The following is a 17,126-nucleotide window of genomic DNA, read 5'->3' on the forward strand; positions in this document are numbered from 1 at the left end:
ATAATAATAATAATAATAATAATGGATTGCATTTATATAGCACTTTTCTAGACACTCAAAGCACTTTACAATTCCACTATTCATTCACTCTCACATTCACACACTGGTGGAGGCAAGCTACAGTTGTAGCCACAGCTGCCCTGGAGCAGACTGACAGAAGCGAGGCTGCCATAGGATGCAGTAGGATGAAGTGTCTTGCCCAAGGACACAACAACCAGTACAGACAGAGCTGGGGATCAAACCGACAACCTTCCGGTTACAAGAGAAGCTTCCCAACCCCCTGAACCACGGTCACCCCCATTAACAACAGAACACATCTTTATAACAGCACACACTGGAGACATGTTAGCATAACAGTTAGATTTCATAATAAAACAGCTGTAGTTGCAGGCCCAGCCTACTGGTTCCCTTTGTGGATGTGTAGTATTGTCCCTTTTTCTTGTGGAACCAGTAAAATTGGTGCAGCTGATGCAGGGACATAACATGGCCAGAGAGACAAATTTGTTGACATATTATATTTTATGTTTCTTTATTTTCCTTTTGGTGGTGATGGTGTATTGTCTGTCTGTGTAAATGCTCATTTGATGGTTTTATTCCCAATTCTCCTTCCTATCTTTGTCTTGCCTTGAATATTGTTCTATGAACCCAGTACCCAAAAAGAGACGGTCTGAATCTCTCATCTTCTGAGTAGTTCCCACTAGGCAGTGCACAGCTAGAATAGAGCCAGGGGGTGATGGGACTCGTACTGTTCCAACTCCTTCTATCTTCCATTTTTATTCAATTCAATTTTTTTAAGTGCCAAAAAAAGTGCCACTCCCACCCACACTACCAACCAGGATCCACAAGGAGTAGTGGAGTCTGCCACGATGACAATATCTCGAACATCAAAACTTTTCTTGTTCTTTGACCACCACTGTCATTCCTGCAACAATGCTACATGTTTTTCTACCTTCTACCTCACACAAAAGGGTTTGTAATCATTTATCATCCACTCTTTGTGCTCCCACAGTATCCTAATTACTTATGAATGTGATGTAGAATGAAAGTAGAGACATGAGGAATCACTGGATGTTTCATATCATCATGCACAGCTAATTAATTAAGCCTTTCCCCAACTCTGAAAAATTAATTCTCGATTACTAGACCAAGCTTATAGAGATGAATGCTTTCCTTTCCTCCCATTCTGTATTTCAAACCAGATATTTCATCACCAAACCTTTTTAATAGTTAATGATGGCACGCCTTGCATCTTGCGTATCAAAGGATAAACACCAGCCATCCAACGTCGCCTGAAAGCTTTTAATATATTTTTCAAAAGTATTTGTTGATATATTTAGGCCACTTCATGGCCCAACATATCCTGGACTTCATAGCGCGGTGGTGGTGGGTGTGGATAATTTTGCGGAAAAAATGGCAGACAGCTGAAGCAGAGCGGCCGAAGAGTAAACTTTCAAAATTAAGTACCGAATATTATGTCACTTATTTATGTGCAAATGTTAAATAACGAAGAACATTAAAACATTACTGTTGGCCACATGTCAGCAAATTTATGTGACATTAGTGATGTTTGTACTTTCTGCGTTAACTTGGTTTTAAAGCCTTTAAAATATACACCGTTCAACAGTTGGCCTTAATCTTACAGAGAATCTGATGATTTTATGGATAATTAAAGTCAGTCATATATCCACAAACACAACAAGCTGAACGTCAGGTGTCAAAACGTGTGACTGTTTTGACACCTCTGCTGGATGCGCAGTCTGACTTTGGGACTGTTAACCTCACAGGGTTTTTTGTGTTTATTTAGGGAATGGTTTAGTGAAGGTTACAAGGTTACTGTTGACCATAATATTCTATTAGAGTGATTAGAGCATGCTGTTGGTATTACAGGTACTGCACTCCAGTGATTTGTATCATATCTATCTAATAGACTCCAGTTTGTTCATGTAGATAGTACATGACTTAATAATTGATCATCAAATCGATTTACTCTGCCTTACAGAAACCTGGTTGCAGCCGGATGATTATGTTAGTTTAAATGAATCAACACCCCCGAGTCATTCTAACTACCAGAAACCTCGAAGCGCAGGCCGAGGGGGCGGTGTGGCAGCAATTTTTCACACCAGCCTATTAATTAACGAAAGACCAAGACAGACTTTTAATTCATTTGAAAGCCTGATGCTTAGCCTTGTCCACCCCAGCTGTAAAACTCAGAAACCAGTCTTACTTGTTATCATATATCGTCCACCTGGGCCTTACACAGAGTTTCTGTCTGATTTCTCAGACTTTTTATCTGATTTAGTGCTCAGCTCAGATAAAATAATTATTGTGGGTGATTTTAACATCCATGTAGATGCTAAAAATGACAGCCTCAACATGGCATTTAATCTGTTATTAGACTCAATTGGCTTCTCTCAAAATGTAAAAGAACCCACCCACCACTTTAATCACACTCTAGATCTTGTTTTAACATATGGCATAGAAACTGAACATTTAACAGTGTTTCCTGAAAACCCTCTCCTGTCTGATCATTTCCTGATAACATTTACATTTACAGTAATTGATTACACAGCAGTGGAGAGTAGACTTCATCACAGTAGATGTCTTTCTGAAAGCGCTGTAACTAAGTTTAAGAATATAATCCACCCACTGTTATCATCTTCAATGACCTGTACCAACATAGAGCAGAGCAGCTATCTGAACGCTACCCCAACAGAGGTCGATTATCTTGTTAATAATTTTACCTCCTCACTACGTACGACTCTGGATACTGTAGCTCCTGTGAAAACTAAGGTCTCAAATCCGAAGTACCTGACTCCGTGGTATAATTCTCAAACACGTACCCTAAAGCAGATCACTCGTAAGCTGGAGAGGAAATGGCGTGTCACAAATTTAGAGGATCATCATTTAGCCTGGAGAAATAGTTTGCTGCTTTATAAGAAAGCCCTCCGCAAAGCCAGAACATCTTACTATTCGTCACTGATTGAAGAAAATAAGAACAACCCCAGGTTTGTCTTCAGCACTGTAGCCAGGCTGACAAAAAGTCAGAGCTCTGTTGAGCCAACCATCCCTTTAACACTAATTAGTAATGACTTCATGAACTTCTTCACAAATAAAATTCTTATCATTAGAGAAAAAAATTACCAATAATCATCCCACAGATGTAATATTATCTACAGCTACTCTTAGTACCATTGATGTTAAGTTAGACTCTTTTTCTCCAATTGATCTTTCTGAGTTAACTTCAATAATTACTTTCTCCAAACCATCAACGTGTCTTTTAGACCCCATTCCTATAAAACTGCTCAAAGAAGTCCTGCCATTAATTAATGCTTCAATCTTAAATATGTTCAACTCATCTCTAATAATCGGCTATGTTCCACAGGCCTTCAAGTTGGCTGTAGTTAAACCTCTACTCAAAAATCCATCTCTAGACCCAGCAGTCTTAGCTAATTATAGGCCAATCTCCAACCTTCCTTTCATATCAAAAATCCTTGAAAGAGTAGTTGTCAAACAGCTAACAGATCATCTGCAGAGGAATGGCTTATTTGAAGAGTTTCACTCAGGTTTCAGAGCTCATCACAGCACAGAAACAGCTTTAGTGAAGGTTACAAATGATCTTCTTATGGCCTCAGACAGTGGACTCATCTCTGTGCTTGTCCTGCTAGACCTCAGTGCAGCGTTCGATACTGTCGATCATAATATCCTATTAGAGCGATTAGAACATGCTGTAGGTATTACAGGTACTGTACTGCAGTGGTTTGTATCATATCTATCTAATAGACTCCAAGTTGTACATGTAAATGCAGAGTCCTCTTCACACACTAAGGTCAGTTATGGTGTTCCACAGGGTTCGGTGCTAGGACCAATTCTGTTTACATTATACATGCTTCCCTTAGGCAGCATCATTAGAAGACATAGCATAATTTTTCACTGCTATGCAGATGACACCCAGCTCTATCAATCTATGAAGCCAGATAACACACACCAATTAGTTAACTGCAGGAATGTCTTAAAGACATAAAGACCTGGATGGCCGCTAACTTTCTGCTTCTTAATTCAGATAAAACTGAGGTTATTGTACTCGGCCATAGAAATATGGTATCTAACCAGATTCTTACTCTGGATGGCATTACCTTGGCCTCCAGTAACGCTGTGAGGAACCTAGGAGTCATTTTTGACCAGGATATGTCCTTCAACGCACATATTAAACAAATATGTAAGACTGCTTTCTTCCATTTCCGCAACATCTCTAAAGTTAGAAATATCCTGTCTCTTAGTGACGCTGAAAAACTAGTTCATGCATTTATTACTTCCAGGCTGGACTACTGTAATTCTTTATTATCAGGATGTCCTAAAAACTCGCTGAAAAGCCTTCAGCTAATCCAAAATGCTGCAGCAAGAGTACTGACAGGGACTAGAAAGAGAGAGCATATTTCTCCTGTTTTGGCTTCCCTTCACTGGCTTCCTGTTAAATCCAGAATTGAATTCAAAATCCTGCTCCTCACATACAAGGTCTTAAATAATCAGGCCCCATCTTATCTTAATTACCTTGTAGTACCATATCACCCTATTAGAGCACTTCGCTCTCCCACTGCAGGCCTACTTGTTGTTCCTAGAATATTTAGAAGTAGAATGTCGGTCACGTGATGGTGTCAGACTGAGCGGAGGTCTTCCTGAGCTCCCGCCGCTACTGAGCATATCCTGCTTTATTATCGATACGTTCTGAACATCCTTGAGGGATAAAAACTTTAAACAAGAGTCTGTTAAAATGCCTCCTAGAAGAGCTGCAAAATCTGCATCCAACAAATCTCCTGAAGAATCAGAAGCGAAAGAGGGTATGTCGACGAGCACAGCTACCACTCCAAGTACACCTGTGGACACCGACGCGCTCGCTGCGGAAATATCAAAGACAGTCGTGGACAAAATATCTACTATGATGGAGAATAAATTCGACGAGCTCTCATTATCACTAAAAAGTATATCGGCACAACTGGAATTAAATTATCAACGGATCTCTGACACGGAGAATCGCATTTCAACTGCAGAAGACTCGCTGTCAGGTATGGAAACTAGACTGGCTGATATGGAGACTAAAGTGAATACTCTTATGGAAAAATGTCTAGACTTGGAGGGCCGGAGCCGAAGAGACAACATTGTAATTCTGAACTTAAAGGAAGGCGCTGAAGGTCGTGAACCGGTGAAATTCCTCGAAGGCTGGCTACCGACTTTGTTGAGTATTCAAACTAAACAGGGGAAAATCAAAATCGACAGAGCCCATCGGTCCATTGGATTATCAAGACCTAATCACCCTCGTGCAATGATTATTAAGGTGCATAATCCGGTAGACAAGATTAGGATCCTCACTGCAGCTAAAGATAATGGCCCCCTGACTTATGATGGACAGATCATTCATATTCGACAAGATTTGGCAACAGGAGTAAAAGAGATGCGACGTGCGTTTAACGGAGTGTGCCAAAAACTTATCCAGAAAAATATGCGCTTTTATATGCGCTATCCTGCTACACTTAACTTTTCTCACGGAGGGAACAATTACTCCTTCCGTAAATCTGAAGATGCTCTTGCTTTTTTGAACAATTTGAGTTAAATTGAACACCGACAGCAATTGATAGAATATGATTAGTTCTATTATGGCACTTAAATATTAGACATACTCTTAATTTAAGGATACCCAGTCCATGTTAAGGTATATTGGAACTGGAAGTTGTACACTTATTAAGGAATGATTTAACTGTCCCGTCCCTTCTTATTTGTTTTTTCTTACAAACTTTATAAAGTAAAACATGTTTAACTCAGAAATATAAATGAGGTTGGCTGGTTCTCTCGGTGGCATGCGGGAGTTTGGAGAGGAAGTTTTGTTTCTTTTTCTTTCCTTTTTGCCTCTCTGTCAGTGACTTTTGCTCGGTTTCACGAGACAAAGTTTTCTTTTTTGATGGATCGTAGGATCGTTTTTGTGGGGGGAGGGAAGGGGGATTTTAGGGGTTGTTTTTTTTCCTTTTTTTTTTATTTATTTATTTTTTTTTTATCATTAATATGCGTGGTTATTGTTTCTGTTGTTTATTTATTTATTTATTTTTTCATGTTTGTGTCTATATAATGTATCTAAAATTACCCGCATTCCCTTCTATGGAAACATCTGTTTGCTTAATTACAGTAGCGCACTCCGAGAAATGGTTTCCCACACATCATGTTATAATAGAGGGGGAAAAGAAACTATAACAAAAGAGATTGAGCTGATATGACTGACCTTAAAATAATTTCTTTAAATGTTAAAGGGCTGAATAATGTTGTTAAAAGACAAAAACTTCTTTCATTCTTGAAAAAGGAAAAAACACAAATTGCCTTACTTTCAGAAACTCATTTAAATGATTTGGAACACTCAAAACTAAAAAGAAATTGGGTTGGCCAAGTTTTTTACTCATCATATAACACAAAAAGCAGAGGAGTAGCCATCCTTATCCATAGCAAGTTGCCACTAACCATAGAAAAAGTCATAAAAGATAAGGAAGGACGCTACATTCTTATATCTGGTTTCTTATTTAGAGAATCTGTTTCTATAGGATGTGTTTATGGTCCAAATTCAGAAGATGTCTCTTTTTTTCCCAAATCTCTTAACCCATGTTTCAGCCATAGCTTCCCCATATTTGGTGTTGGGAGGTGATTTTAATTGTGTTCCTGATCCTAGGGTTGATAAATCTCCACCAGGGAGTGAATTGTCGCCAAGAAGCATTAGATTGAAAGAGTTCTGTTCTGATCTAGAAATTTTTGATTCCTGGCGAGTAGCTCACCCCACAGATAGGGACTTCACTTTTTTTTCTTGCCCCCACCAGAGTTTCTCAAGAATAGATTTGCTCCTGTCATCCAGGACGGTGTTGGATAGGATGGAAGAGTGCTCAATAAGGTCTTGTCCATTATCTGATCATTCAGTAGTAAGTATAAATATTCACCCACCTTATTTTGAGCCAAATTCCCGCCAATGGAGGATGAATCCTCATTTATTGAGTGACCCCTTATTTATTGAATATATCACTAAAGAGTGGAATGTTTTTATGACCACTAATAAAACGGAAGATGTAAGCCCATCTTTATTGTGGGAAACTGCTAAAGCCTATCTTAGGGGTAGTATTATCTCATACACTATAGCGCAGAAAAAGGCGTCAATGAAAGAACAACTCGATTTAGAGTACATAATACAAAAACTAGAAGTGCAGTTTAAAATCTCCAGGTCCAAAACTATACTTAAGAAGTTAGAAGCAGCCCGCTCAGCTTTAAATCAATTACTGACTAAAAGAGCAAAGGCAGCAATTTTCTTTGCTAAGCATAAATTATATGAATCTGGGAATAAACCTGGCCGTCTCTTAGCAAAAATAGCAAAAGGTAGGACAGATACAAATGTTATACAATCACTGTTTGATAATAAACATGTTAAGCATTATAAAACAATGGATATTAATCGAATTATGAAGCAGTTTTATATACACTTATACTCATCAGAGTGTAGTAATACAGATGGGAAGATGCGGGAATTTCTAGAGAAGGTGCCTGTTGTATCGTTATCAGAAAGTCACAGGAAAGAGTTAAATAACCCTGTGACAGAGGAGGAAGTGCGCCTTGCTATTAACTCCCTTAAAGGAGGAAAAGCACCAGGGCCTGATGGTTTCTGCCCAGAGTTTTATAAAAAACTAAGTCACCTTCTTGTAGGACCATTGACTGATATGTTTTTAGACTCTTTTAAGAATGAACAATTGCCCCCAACACTCAGACAGGCTAATATTTTGTTAATTCTAAAGAAAAATAAATCTCCAGATAGGTGTGAATCATACAGACCGATCAGTCTCATCAATGTTGATGCTAAATTACTCTCCAAGCTATTAGTAAGGAGGCTTGAGGGCATTCTCCCACTGCTCATAAACCCTGATCAAACAGGCTTTATCCAAAATCGTTTCTCATCTACAAATATTAGACGACTATTAAATATTATACAATACTCGAATCAGACAAATCATAAAGCCTATGTTATATCTTTAGATGCCGAAAAGGCATTTGACAGAATCGAGTGGACATATCTATTTAATGTATTAGAGAGATCTGGCTTAGGCGAGGGTTTTATTGCATGGATTAAAACTATCTACAAATTTCCAGAAGCTTGTGTCATAACTAATGGTATACAATCATCAGCGTTTCCATTGCAAAGAGGTACGAGGCAAGGCTGTCCCCTGTCCCCTCTCCTCTTTGCATTAGCACTTGAACCTCTAGCTGAGGCTATTCGCCAGCACCAAGATGTGCATGGTATAACAGTGGGTGGAACAAATCATAAGATAGCATTGTACGCTGACGATATTCTGCTGTTCTTATCAAAACCAGAACAATCAATACCAGCTATTATGTCTACCATACATGAGTTCAGCTCATTCTCTGGTTACAGAATTAATTTTGGGAAATCAGAAGTTATGCCGCTGGGTGATCAGATTAACTCTTTGCCAGATATCTCTAATCCCTTTCAATGGTCCCCCAGCGGCTTTTCATACCTTGGGCTAAACATTCCACCAGTTCTTAAAGATTTATGGAAACTGAACTTATCACCAGTCATAATAAAAATCAAAAAAGATTTAGATAGATGGCAAAAACTGCCGCTTTCTCTTATGGGGCGTGTGAACTTAATCAAAATGAGTATTCTCCCGCGTTTATTACATCCCCTACAAATGCTACCTTTATTGATCACTCAGAAAGTTTCTTGTGATATAGAAAAAGCCTTTTCAAAATTTATCTGGTGTGGCAAGAAACCTAGATTAAGGATTGGAACTCTACAACTGCCTATAGATAGGGGAGGCTTAGGCTTACCAAATTTAATTTTTTATAATTGGGCATGTCATAGCCGGGTCTTATGGGAGTGGCTACATGCTTATCTAAATTCTCATTCTCACCTAGACTCTTGGTCCACTTTACCTTATTCCCTTTGGAGCTTAGCTGTCTGTGACAAAAAAACAATATTAAAAATGGGGATTAAGAATAACCCAATCATTTATAATACAATAAGGGTCTGGGGGGAAATGCGTAAAAGGTTGGGTAGAGAAGATTGCACTTCATTCTTGACTCCTTTACTGAGAAACAAAGATTTTGTTCCAGGAATGCCTTGTAGCATGTTCGATAAGTGGCACAAAAAGGGATTAAGGGTAATTGGCGATTTGTATCAAAACAACACACTGATGAACTTTGAGCAATTGCAGTCAAATTTTAATATTCCTAGAGACCACTTTTTTGGCTTTCTCCAGGTTCGTAACTTCGTTCATTCTAGAATTCCACAGTCTTCAGAAATAGTTATATATGATGATATTGAGACATTTTTTATTAAGCAAAAAGACAGAACTCATTTTATCTCAGCTTTTTACTCTCTCCTATATACTCTTAGTAGCAACACACTGAGCGCTATTTATAAATGGGAGAGAGATCTTAATAATCAATATACCGAAGAGGAGTGGAAAGGAGCCATTAACATGAGTAGTTCCACTTTTACTTGTAACCACTTGCGAGAAACCCAATACAAAATCATACATCGCCTTTATATAGCTCCTAATGTCTTGCATAAGATTGCACCTCATATTTCCCATCTTTGTAGTAAATGTCAAAAAGAAACTGGCACTTTTTTTCATTACTTTTGGGAATGTAAATTAATCAAAAGATTTTGGAGCTTCATATCTCAAGAACTAAGTAATATTTTTAACAACCTGATTCAAAGGGACCCCGGGTACTTTCTTCTTGGCCTACCCTCAAAAGCATTAACATTGAATCACTTGCAGCGCAAATTATGTCACAAACTATTGCTGGTAGCTAGGAAATGTATTCTCATTAATTGGGTTAAGGATAAACCTCCCTCTGTGACGTTGTGGTACAGAGAATTATTTAAAGTTATTCCTCACGAAAGAACTGCTGCTATTTTAGGAGGAAATGAGGGTCTCTTTCTCAATGTTTGGTCCCCTTTGCTTTCTTATTTGCCAAATGATTTGTCCCAACTGTTGAGGGGGGGTGGTTGCGATTAAGATGTTCTCAGTTAAATAGGAAGCAAGTGTAAAGGACAATTCATTCTTGGAGTTTATCTTTTTCTCTTCCTATATCTGTGGGTAATTGAGTGAAAATATGTTTTTTTGTGTGTCTGTGTGGATGTGTTTTTTTTTTTTTTTTTTTGGGGGGGGGGGGGTTGTTTGTTGTTTTTTTTTTTTTTCCTTTCTTCTTTTCTTTTTGGTTGTTATGTTTTATGCTATTCTTGATAACGAATAAAAATTGTATATCTTAAAAGTAGAATGGGAGGGAGGGCCTTCAGTTTTCAGGCCCCTCTTCTGTGGAACCAGCTTCCAGTTTGGATTCGGGAGACAGACACTATCTCTACTTTTAAGATTAGGCTTCAAACTTTCCTTTTTGCTAAAGCATATAGTTAGGGCTGGACCAGGTGACCCTGAATCCTCCCTTAGTTATGCTGCAATAGACGTAGGCTGCCGGGGATTCCCATGATGCATTGAGTTTTTCTTTTCCAGTCACCTTTCTCACTCAGTATGTGTTAACAGGCCTCTCTGCATTGAATCATATCTGTTATTAACCTCTGTCTCTCTTCCACAGCATGTCTTTATCCTGTCTTCCTTCTCTCACCCCAACCGGTCGCAGTAGATGGCCCCACCCCTCCCTGAGCCTGGTTCTGCCGGAGGTTTCTTTCTGTTAAAAGGGAGTTTTTCCTTCCCACTGTCGCCAAAGTGCTTGCTCATAGGGGGTCATATGATTGTTGGGTTTTCCTCTGTACCTATGAAGCGCTTTGAGGGGACTTTCGTTGTGATTTGGCGCTATATAAATAAAATTGAATTGAATTGAATTGAATTGAATTAGATGGAGAGTCCTCTTCATACACTAAGTTTAATTATGGAGTTCCAGTGGAGTTCAGTGCTAGGACCAATTCTGTTTACATTATACATGCTTCCCTTAGGCAGTATCATCAGAAGGCATAGCGTACATTTTCACTGCTATGCAGATGATTTATTACTTTATGATGTCCTAAAAACTCTCAACTCTGGATAGTCAGATAAGATATACCAGAACACCAATGTGCATTTTTAAAGGAACAGAAAGTCAAAGTCTACAACAAAGAGAGCACACAGTCATGGATAATATCTTCAACATAATTACCTGAGCAGGTGAGTTTCAGGATGTAGTCAAGCTGATCTGATATTGCACAATCCCTATTGGACAGAGGAGTTTTGGACACAATACAGGAAGACCTGATCAACCACACAAATTTGTATGAGGAATGTGCCGCTTCTATAGAAACAGCTGAGCCACAGTCCAGTTGTTCACACACAACAGCTGCTTCTTTCAGGGTCCAGGAATCATGAGAGTACCCCATTGGTCTCCATTCTCTAAGATGTTTTAACTCCAGTGTACCTGCACAGCGACTGGGTCCTCCTACCAGCCTGACATCATCAGACTCTGAACAGAAAGCAGAGTCATCAATATACAAATAAAGTGAGTTTGAGCCAGATCAAAGCTGCAGCTCCTCTTCTACCTGAGCAGGTGAGTCCAACAGCTTTGCCAGGTGAGCAGCTGTTTCTAGCTGAGGCTGAGCTTCTACAGTCCAGGAGAGCAGACTCATGGCCTCCACACTGGAACTCTTTGCTCCACACTGGAGCCTCCACTTCTCCATAGAGCGCCCCCTGGAGGACCGAAGGAGGCCCACAGCCGAGCTCCCTGCAGACCACCTCTGCATCCTGCTGGTCAAAGTCAGCTTCACACACTGAGGACCAGCTCTGGTTAGACTTCACCTCCAGTCTGCCTGAACACAGACTGGAACCATTCAGCAGCCTGACAGAGTCTGGAGACATCAGAGAAGATCAAACAGAGAGATCAGAGACAGCAGACACACAAGAAAAAGATGGCAGCAAACAACTATTCACTGATTCAAACTCAGCACAACTGTAACATGACACTGGAAACATGTTAGCATCACAGTTAGATTTCATAATAAAAAAAGCTGTAGTTGCAGCCCCAACCTACTGGTTTCCTTTGTGGATGTGTAGTATTGTCCCTTTTTCTTGTGGAACCAGTAAAATCGGTGCAGCTGATGGAGGGACATGACATGGCCAGAGAGACAAATTTGTTGACATATTATATTTTACGTTTCTTTATTTTCCTTTTGATGATGATAGTGTATTATCCATCTATTTAAGCGCTCATTTGATGGTTTTATTCACAAATCTCCCTCCTGTTTTCGTCTTCCCTTAACATTTGTTCTGTGAAACCAGTGCCCCAAAAGACACGGTCAGATAGAAAGCAGCAAGATACACAGGGCTTTTTTTTTTTTTAATAAAGCAGCAAACTATTTCTCCAGGCTAATTGATGGTCTTCTAAATTTGTAATACACAATTTCCTCTCCAGCTTATGAGTTATCTGCTTTAAGGTCTGCATTTGAGAGTTTATACCTGGAAGTCAAGTGCAACCCCAATTCCCAATGAAGTTGGGACATTGTGTAAAATGTAAATAAATGCATCAACACTACATATGAGCGGGCGGAGGGAGGTTTTGGAGTCTTCTCACACCCCCGTTCTCTGCGACCTGCTGGAGCGGGGGGCCGGGAGGAGGAGTTGGCCATCCGACTGGGGTCTGGAGTGTGGGGCCTCCCTGCTGCTGCGGAGTAGGGGCGGTCTGCTTCTCCCCACCGCAGGGAAAAAGGGTAACACCACCTGGGTCTGGGTGCAGTTTCCCCCTCCAGGGGCAAAGGTACCTAGACCCGGTTCGTAGAGTACGCTTGGGGAGTGTGATTGTGTGTACAGTGTCTCTCTATGTCTGTCTCCACGTTGGGTGAGTGTTGAGTAATTGCATATGAGAGCATGAGGGTGGGAATGGATGTTTGTATCTGTGTGTGCCTGTATGTCTGTGTCTATATGTCAGGTTGGGTATCAGACGCCACCTCTCTGGGGACATCTCAGGCCCTCTAAGGTATGGAGGCCTATCTCCCCCCACCACTTCCCCTGCCAGTGGCAGACGCCTTCAGACATCGGCATCGGTGCGTTGGTGGTTCTTTGTGTCCGGGGGGTGGGCGCCCAGGTACATACTGGCTCACTCCTTGGTGGCTGCTTATCGGGGCCTGGAGCCTGGGGCTCGCTCGGGCCACTTTGGGGGTGGGGTGCCCTCGGCCTCTTGTCCTGGGGCTCGGTCACTCTGGCGCAGCTGGCTGCCGGCAGAGCTCACGGGCACGTCACTGCAACCCCCCCTGGCTTCTGCTCCGCGGCTGCTGGGTGACCCCTCATCTGGGACTCTCCTCAGCTCCTTCTGGGATAGTGGCGCGGCTGCCCCTCTGTTGGTCTTCCTTGGTCTCTTGTGTTCTGAGGGCCTCTGGATGTCTGGAGTCTTGATCTCCTCCATTCCTGCTTCATGCCCTGGAGGACGGGGCTGTGGCCCCCCACACCCTCTAGCAGATCATTACATGAAGGAACCTTTTAAAAACAAACGCGTTCATGCTCACAGGTGTACACATAGGTGCTCACACACACAAACTACACCCTTTTTGGCTCCTACCTCAAAGCACACTGTGCGTTGTCAATCTTACGTGCTGCACAATAATGTTTAATATTTAGTATTTACTGTTATATTCCCATATATCATCGTGATGTTGTTTATTGTATTGCTCTCGTTTCCTTCTGCTTGTTTTCTTTTTTCTTTCTCAACAGGTGATCCAGGTGATTGATATATGTATTTTTTTTGTGTCTGCTTATTTAGTTGGTTTTTGTTTTTTTGCCCTTTATCCCCGTCCCTCTTCTCCGCTGTTTTTTTCCCCCTCTTCCTTTCTCCCTTTTCTTTTCCTCATTCAAGTCTGTCCCGTATCTAGCAAGTGAAAATTAAAAATAAATAAATAAATAAACAATAAAAGGTGAATCAAATAGACCATTACGGCAAGGCTGGGATGGTCAATTTGGTAAAGTAAATCCGTTGGGCATCTTTCCTCGCCTTTAGGCAATAATTCTGATGGCAAAAGAACCAAACGGGACAGGCAAAAAAAAAAAAAAAAAAAGTAAATAAAAACAGAACACAGTGGTCCTTTCTAACGTATATTCAATTGAATACACTAGAAAGACAAGATATCTGTCTTCAAACTGACAAACTTTATTATTGTTTTGTGTTATTTTGAATTTGATGCCTTCAACCTGTTCCAAAAAAGCTGGGACAGGGGCAGCAAAAGACTGGGAAAGTTGAGGAATGTTCAAAAAACACCTGTTTTGAACATTCCACAGGTGAACAGCTTAATTGTCATGGTATAAAAGGAGCATCCCCAATAGTCTCAGGTGTTCACAAGCAAGTATGGGGTGAGGTTCACCATTTTGTGAACAACTGAGTGGACAAATTCAGCAGTTTAAGAACAATGTTTCTCAACGAACAATTGCAAAGAATCTAGGGATTTCATGATCAACTGTCCATAATATAATCAAAAGATCCAGAGAATGTGAAGAAATCTCTGCACGCAAGATGCAAAGCCGAATACCAACACTGGATGCCCGTGACCTTTGATCCCTTAGGTGCATTAAAAACCGACATCACTCTGTAAAGGATGTTACCACATGGGCTAAGGAATACTTCAGAAAACCATTGTCAGTTAATCCAGTTCATCGCTACATCTACAGTGCAAGTGCAAGTTAAAACTCTACCATGCAAAGCAAAAGCCATATATCAACAACACCCAGAAACACTGCCAGCTTCTCTGGGCCTGAACTCATCCGAGATGGACTGATGCAATGTAAATGTGTGCTGTGGTCTGACAAGTCCACATTTCCAATTGTTTTTGGAACTCATAGATGTTGTGGCCTCTGAACCAAAGGGTAAATGGGCCACCCGGATTGTTATCAACGCAAGTTTAAAAGCCAGCATCTGAGATGGTATTGGGGGTGTGTTAGTGCCCATGGCATGGGTAACTTGCACATCTGTGAAGGCACCATTAATGCTGTAAGGCAGCGGTCCCCAACCTTTTTTGTGCCACGGACTGGTTTATGCCCGACAATATTTTCATGGACCGGCCTTTAAGGTGTCGCGGATAAATACAACAAAATAAAACTAGTACCGGTACCAAAAAAAAGAAAATTTATTCATAACACACGTGAAAAGACCAAGGAAAACCGAGTAAACGATAAAAACGATAACAAAATAACGCTCAAAACCGATAAAAACCCTGAAAACTATACATTTCACACCTGAGCCTCACTCTCGCGGCCCGGTACCAAACGACTCACGGACCGGTACCGGTCCGAGGCCCGGGGGTTGGGGACCGCTGCTGTAAGGTACATACAGGTTTGGGAGAAACATATGCTGCCATCCAAGCAATACATTTTTCACAGACCTGCCTTCTTATTTCAGCAGGACAATGTGAAGCCACGTTCTGCATGTGTTACAACAGTGTGGCTTTGTAGCAAAAGAGTGCAGGTACTAGAGTGGCCTGACTGCAGTCCAGACCTGTCTCCCATTTAAAATGTGTGTCCATTATGAAGCTTCTGTCCTGTGCCACATCATCAATAAACACTAGTGTTCCACTGCCACTGGCAGCTATGGATGCCCGAGCCATCACACTGCCTTTGCTGTGTTTTACAGATGATGTAGTATGCTTTGGATCATGTTCCATGCCTTCTCCCTTCTTTTTTCTCGCTGTCATTCTGATAGAGGTTGATCTTGGTTTTATCTGTTAAAAGTATGTTTTTCCATGTTTTTCTATTCTTGAGGCATATTAGTGGCTTGCACATTGCAGTTAAACCTCTGGATTTAATTTCATGCAATCTCCCCTTTATGGAAGACTTATATATCCATACGCCTAACTCCTGGAGAGTGTTGTTCCCTTAGTTGGCTATCGTGAAGGCAGGGCTCTAGACTAACTTTTTGCCACAGCACAGGGGACCTTTGGGCAGTGCATTTATCGCGGCATATAATGTGTGCTTTAATTGTGTGTTTCAGTTCGAAACATACTAGCGCCAGTCACAAATGCAGTATTGCCAGCCATGATCTTTCCACACTCACAACAGTAAATGCAGTGCATCATGTTGTCAGATTTACTGTATCTTAGCCAGGGAAACTGGTCAAGCCACTTTCTTCAATACAGGGAGTGCAGAATTATTAGGCAAATGAGTATTTTGTCCACATCATCCTCTTCATGCATGTTGTCTTACTCCAAGCTGTATAGGCTCGAAAGCCTACTACCAATTAAGCATATTAGGTGATGTGCATCTCTGTAATGAGAAGGGGTGTGGTCTAATGACATCAACACCCTATATCAAGTGTGCATAATTATTAGGCAACGTCCTTTCCTTTGGCAAAATGGGTCAAAAGAAGGACTTGACAGGCTCAGAAAAGTCAAAAATAGTGAGATATCTTGCAGAGGGATGCAGCAGTCTCAAAACTGCAAAGCTTCTGAAGCGTGATCATCGAACAATCAAGCGTTTCATTCAAAATAGTCAACAGCGTCGCAAGAAGCGTGTGGAAAAACCAAGGCGCAAAATAACTGCCCATGAACTGAGAAAAGTCAAGTGTGCAGCTGCCAAGATGCCACTTGCCACCAGTTTGGCCATATTTCAGAGCTGCAACATCACTGGAGTGCCCAAAAGCACAAGGTGTGCAATACTCAGAGACATGGCCAAGGTAAGAAAGGCTGAAAGACGACCACCACTGAACAAGACACACAAGCTGAAACGTCAAGACTGGGCCAAGAAATATCTCAAGACTGGTTTTTCTAAGGTTTTATGGACTGATGAAATGAGAGTGAGTCTTGATGGGCCAGATGGATGGGCCCGTGGCTGGATTGGTAAAGGGCAGAGAGCTCCAGTCCGACTCAGACGCCAGCAAGGTGGAGGTGCACTCAGAAAAATTATGGTTCTTAAATGGTTCTTCAGATGTCTTCATGGTTCTTTAAAGAACCATCATACATCAAAGAACCTTTTTATTTTGTGGATGGTTCTTCAGCTATTACAAATGGTTCTTTAAAGAACAAAAGGTTCTTCATCCTTAGCAATCTAAGTTTGATGGTGTAAATGGCATAAATATTTATTCACTATAACGAGGCTGTGAATTATACTGTGTGTTTTCTTTGTGTGCATGTG

The 17,126-nt window shown here is 40.9% G+C and overlaps 1 protein-coding gene across 3 annotated transcripts in view; it reads right to left on the minus strand.

Moving 5' to 3' along the window:
- The window catches only part of LOC146383267 (scavenger receptor cysteine-rich type 1 protein M130-like), a 75,147-nt gene that overhangs the window by 8,802 nt on the left and 49,219 nt on the right, over positions 1-17,126 (minus strand). For all 3 annotated transcript variants that reach the window (XM_084936785.1, XM_084936783.1, XM_084936784.1), the window contains 2 exons: positions 11,564-11,869; positions 11,188-11,487 (listed from right to left, as the gene is read on the minus strand). In XM_084936785.1, the coding sequence (XP_084792911.1) occupies positions 11,188-11,487; positions 11,564-11,869 (606 nt within the window). The remainder of the gene's footprint in view (positions 1-11,187; positions 11,488-11,563; positions 11,870-17,126) is intronic.

This window comes from Perissodus microlepis, chromosome 7, assembly GCF_051167445.1.
Source record: "Perissodus microlepis isolate ML-2025 ecotype Zambia chromosome 7, ASM5116744v1, whole genome shotgun sequence".
NCBI classification, from domain to species: Eukaryota; Metazoa; Chordata; class Actinopteri; order Cichliformes; family Cichlidae; genus Perissodus; species Perissodus microlepis.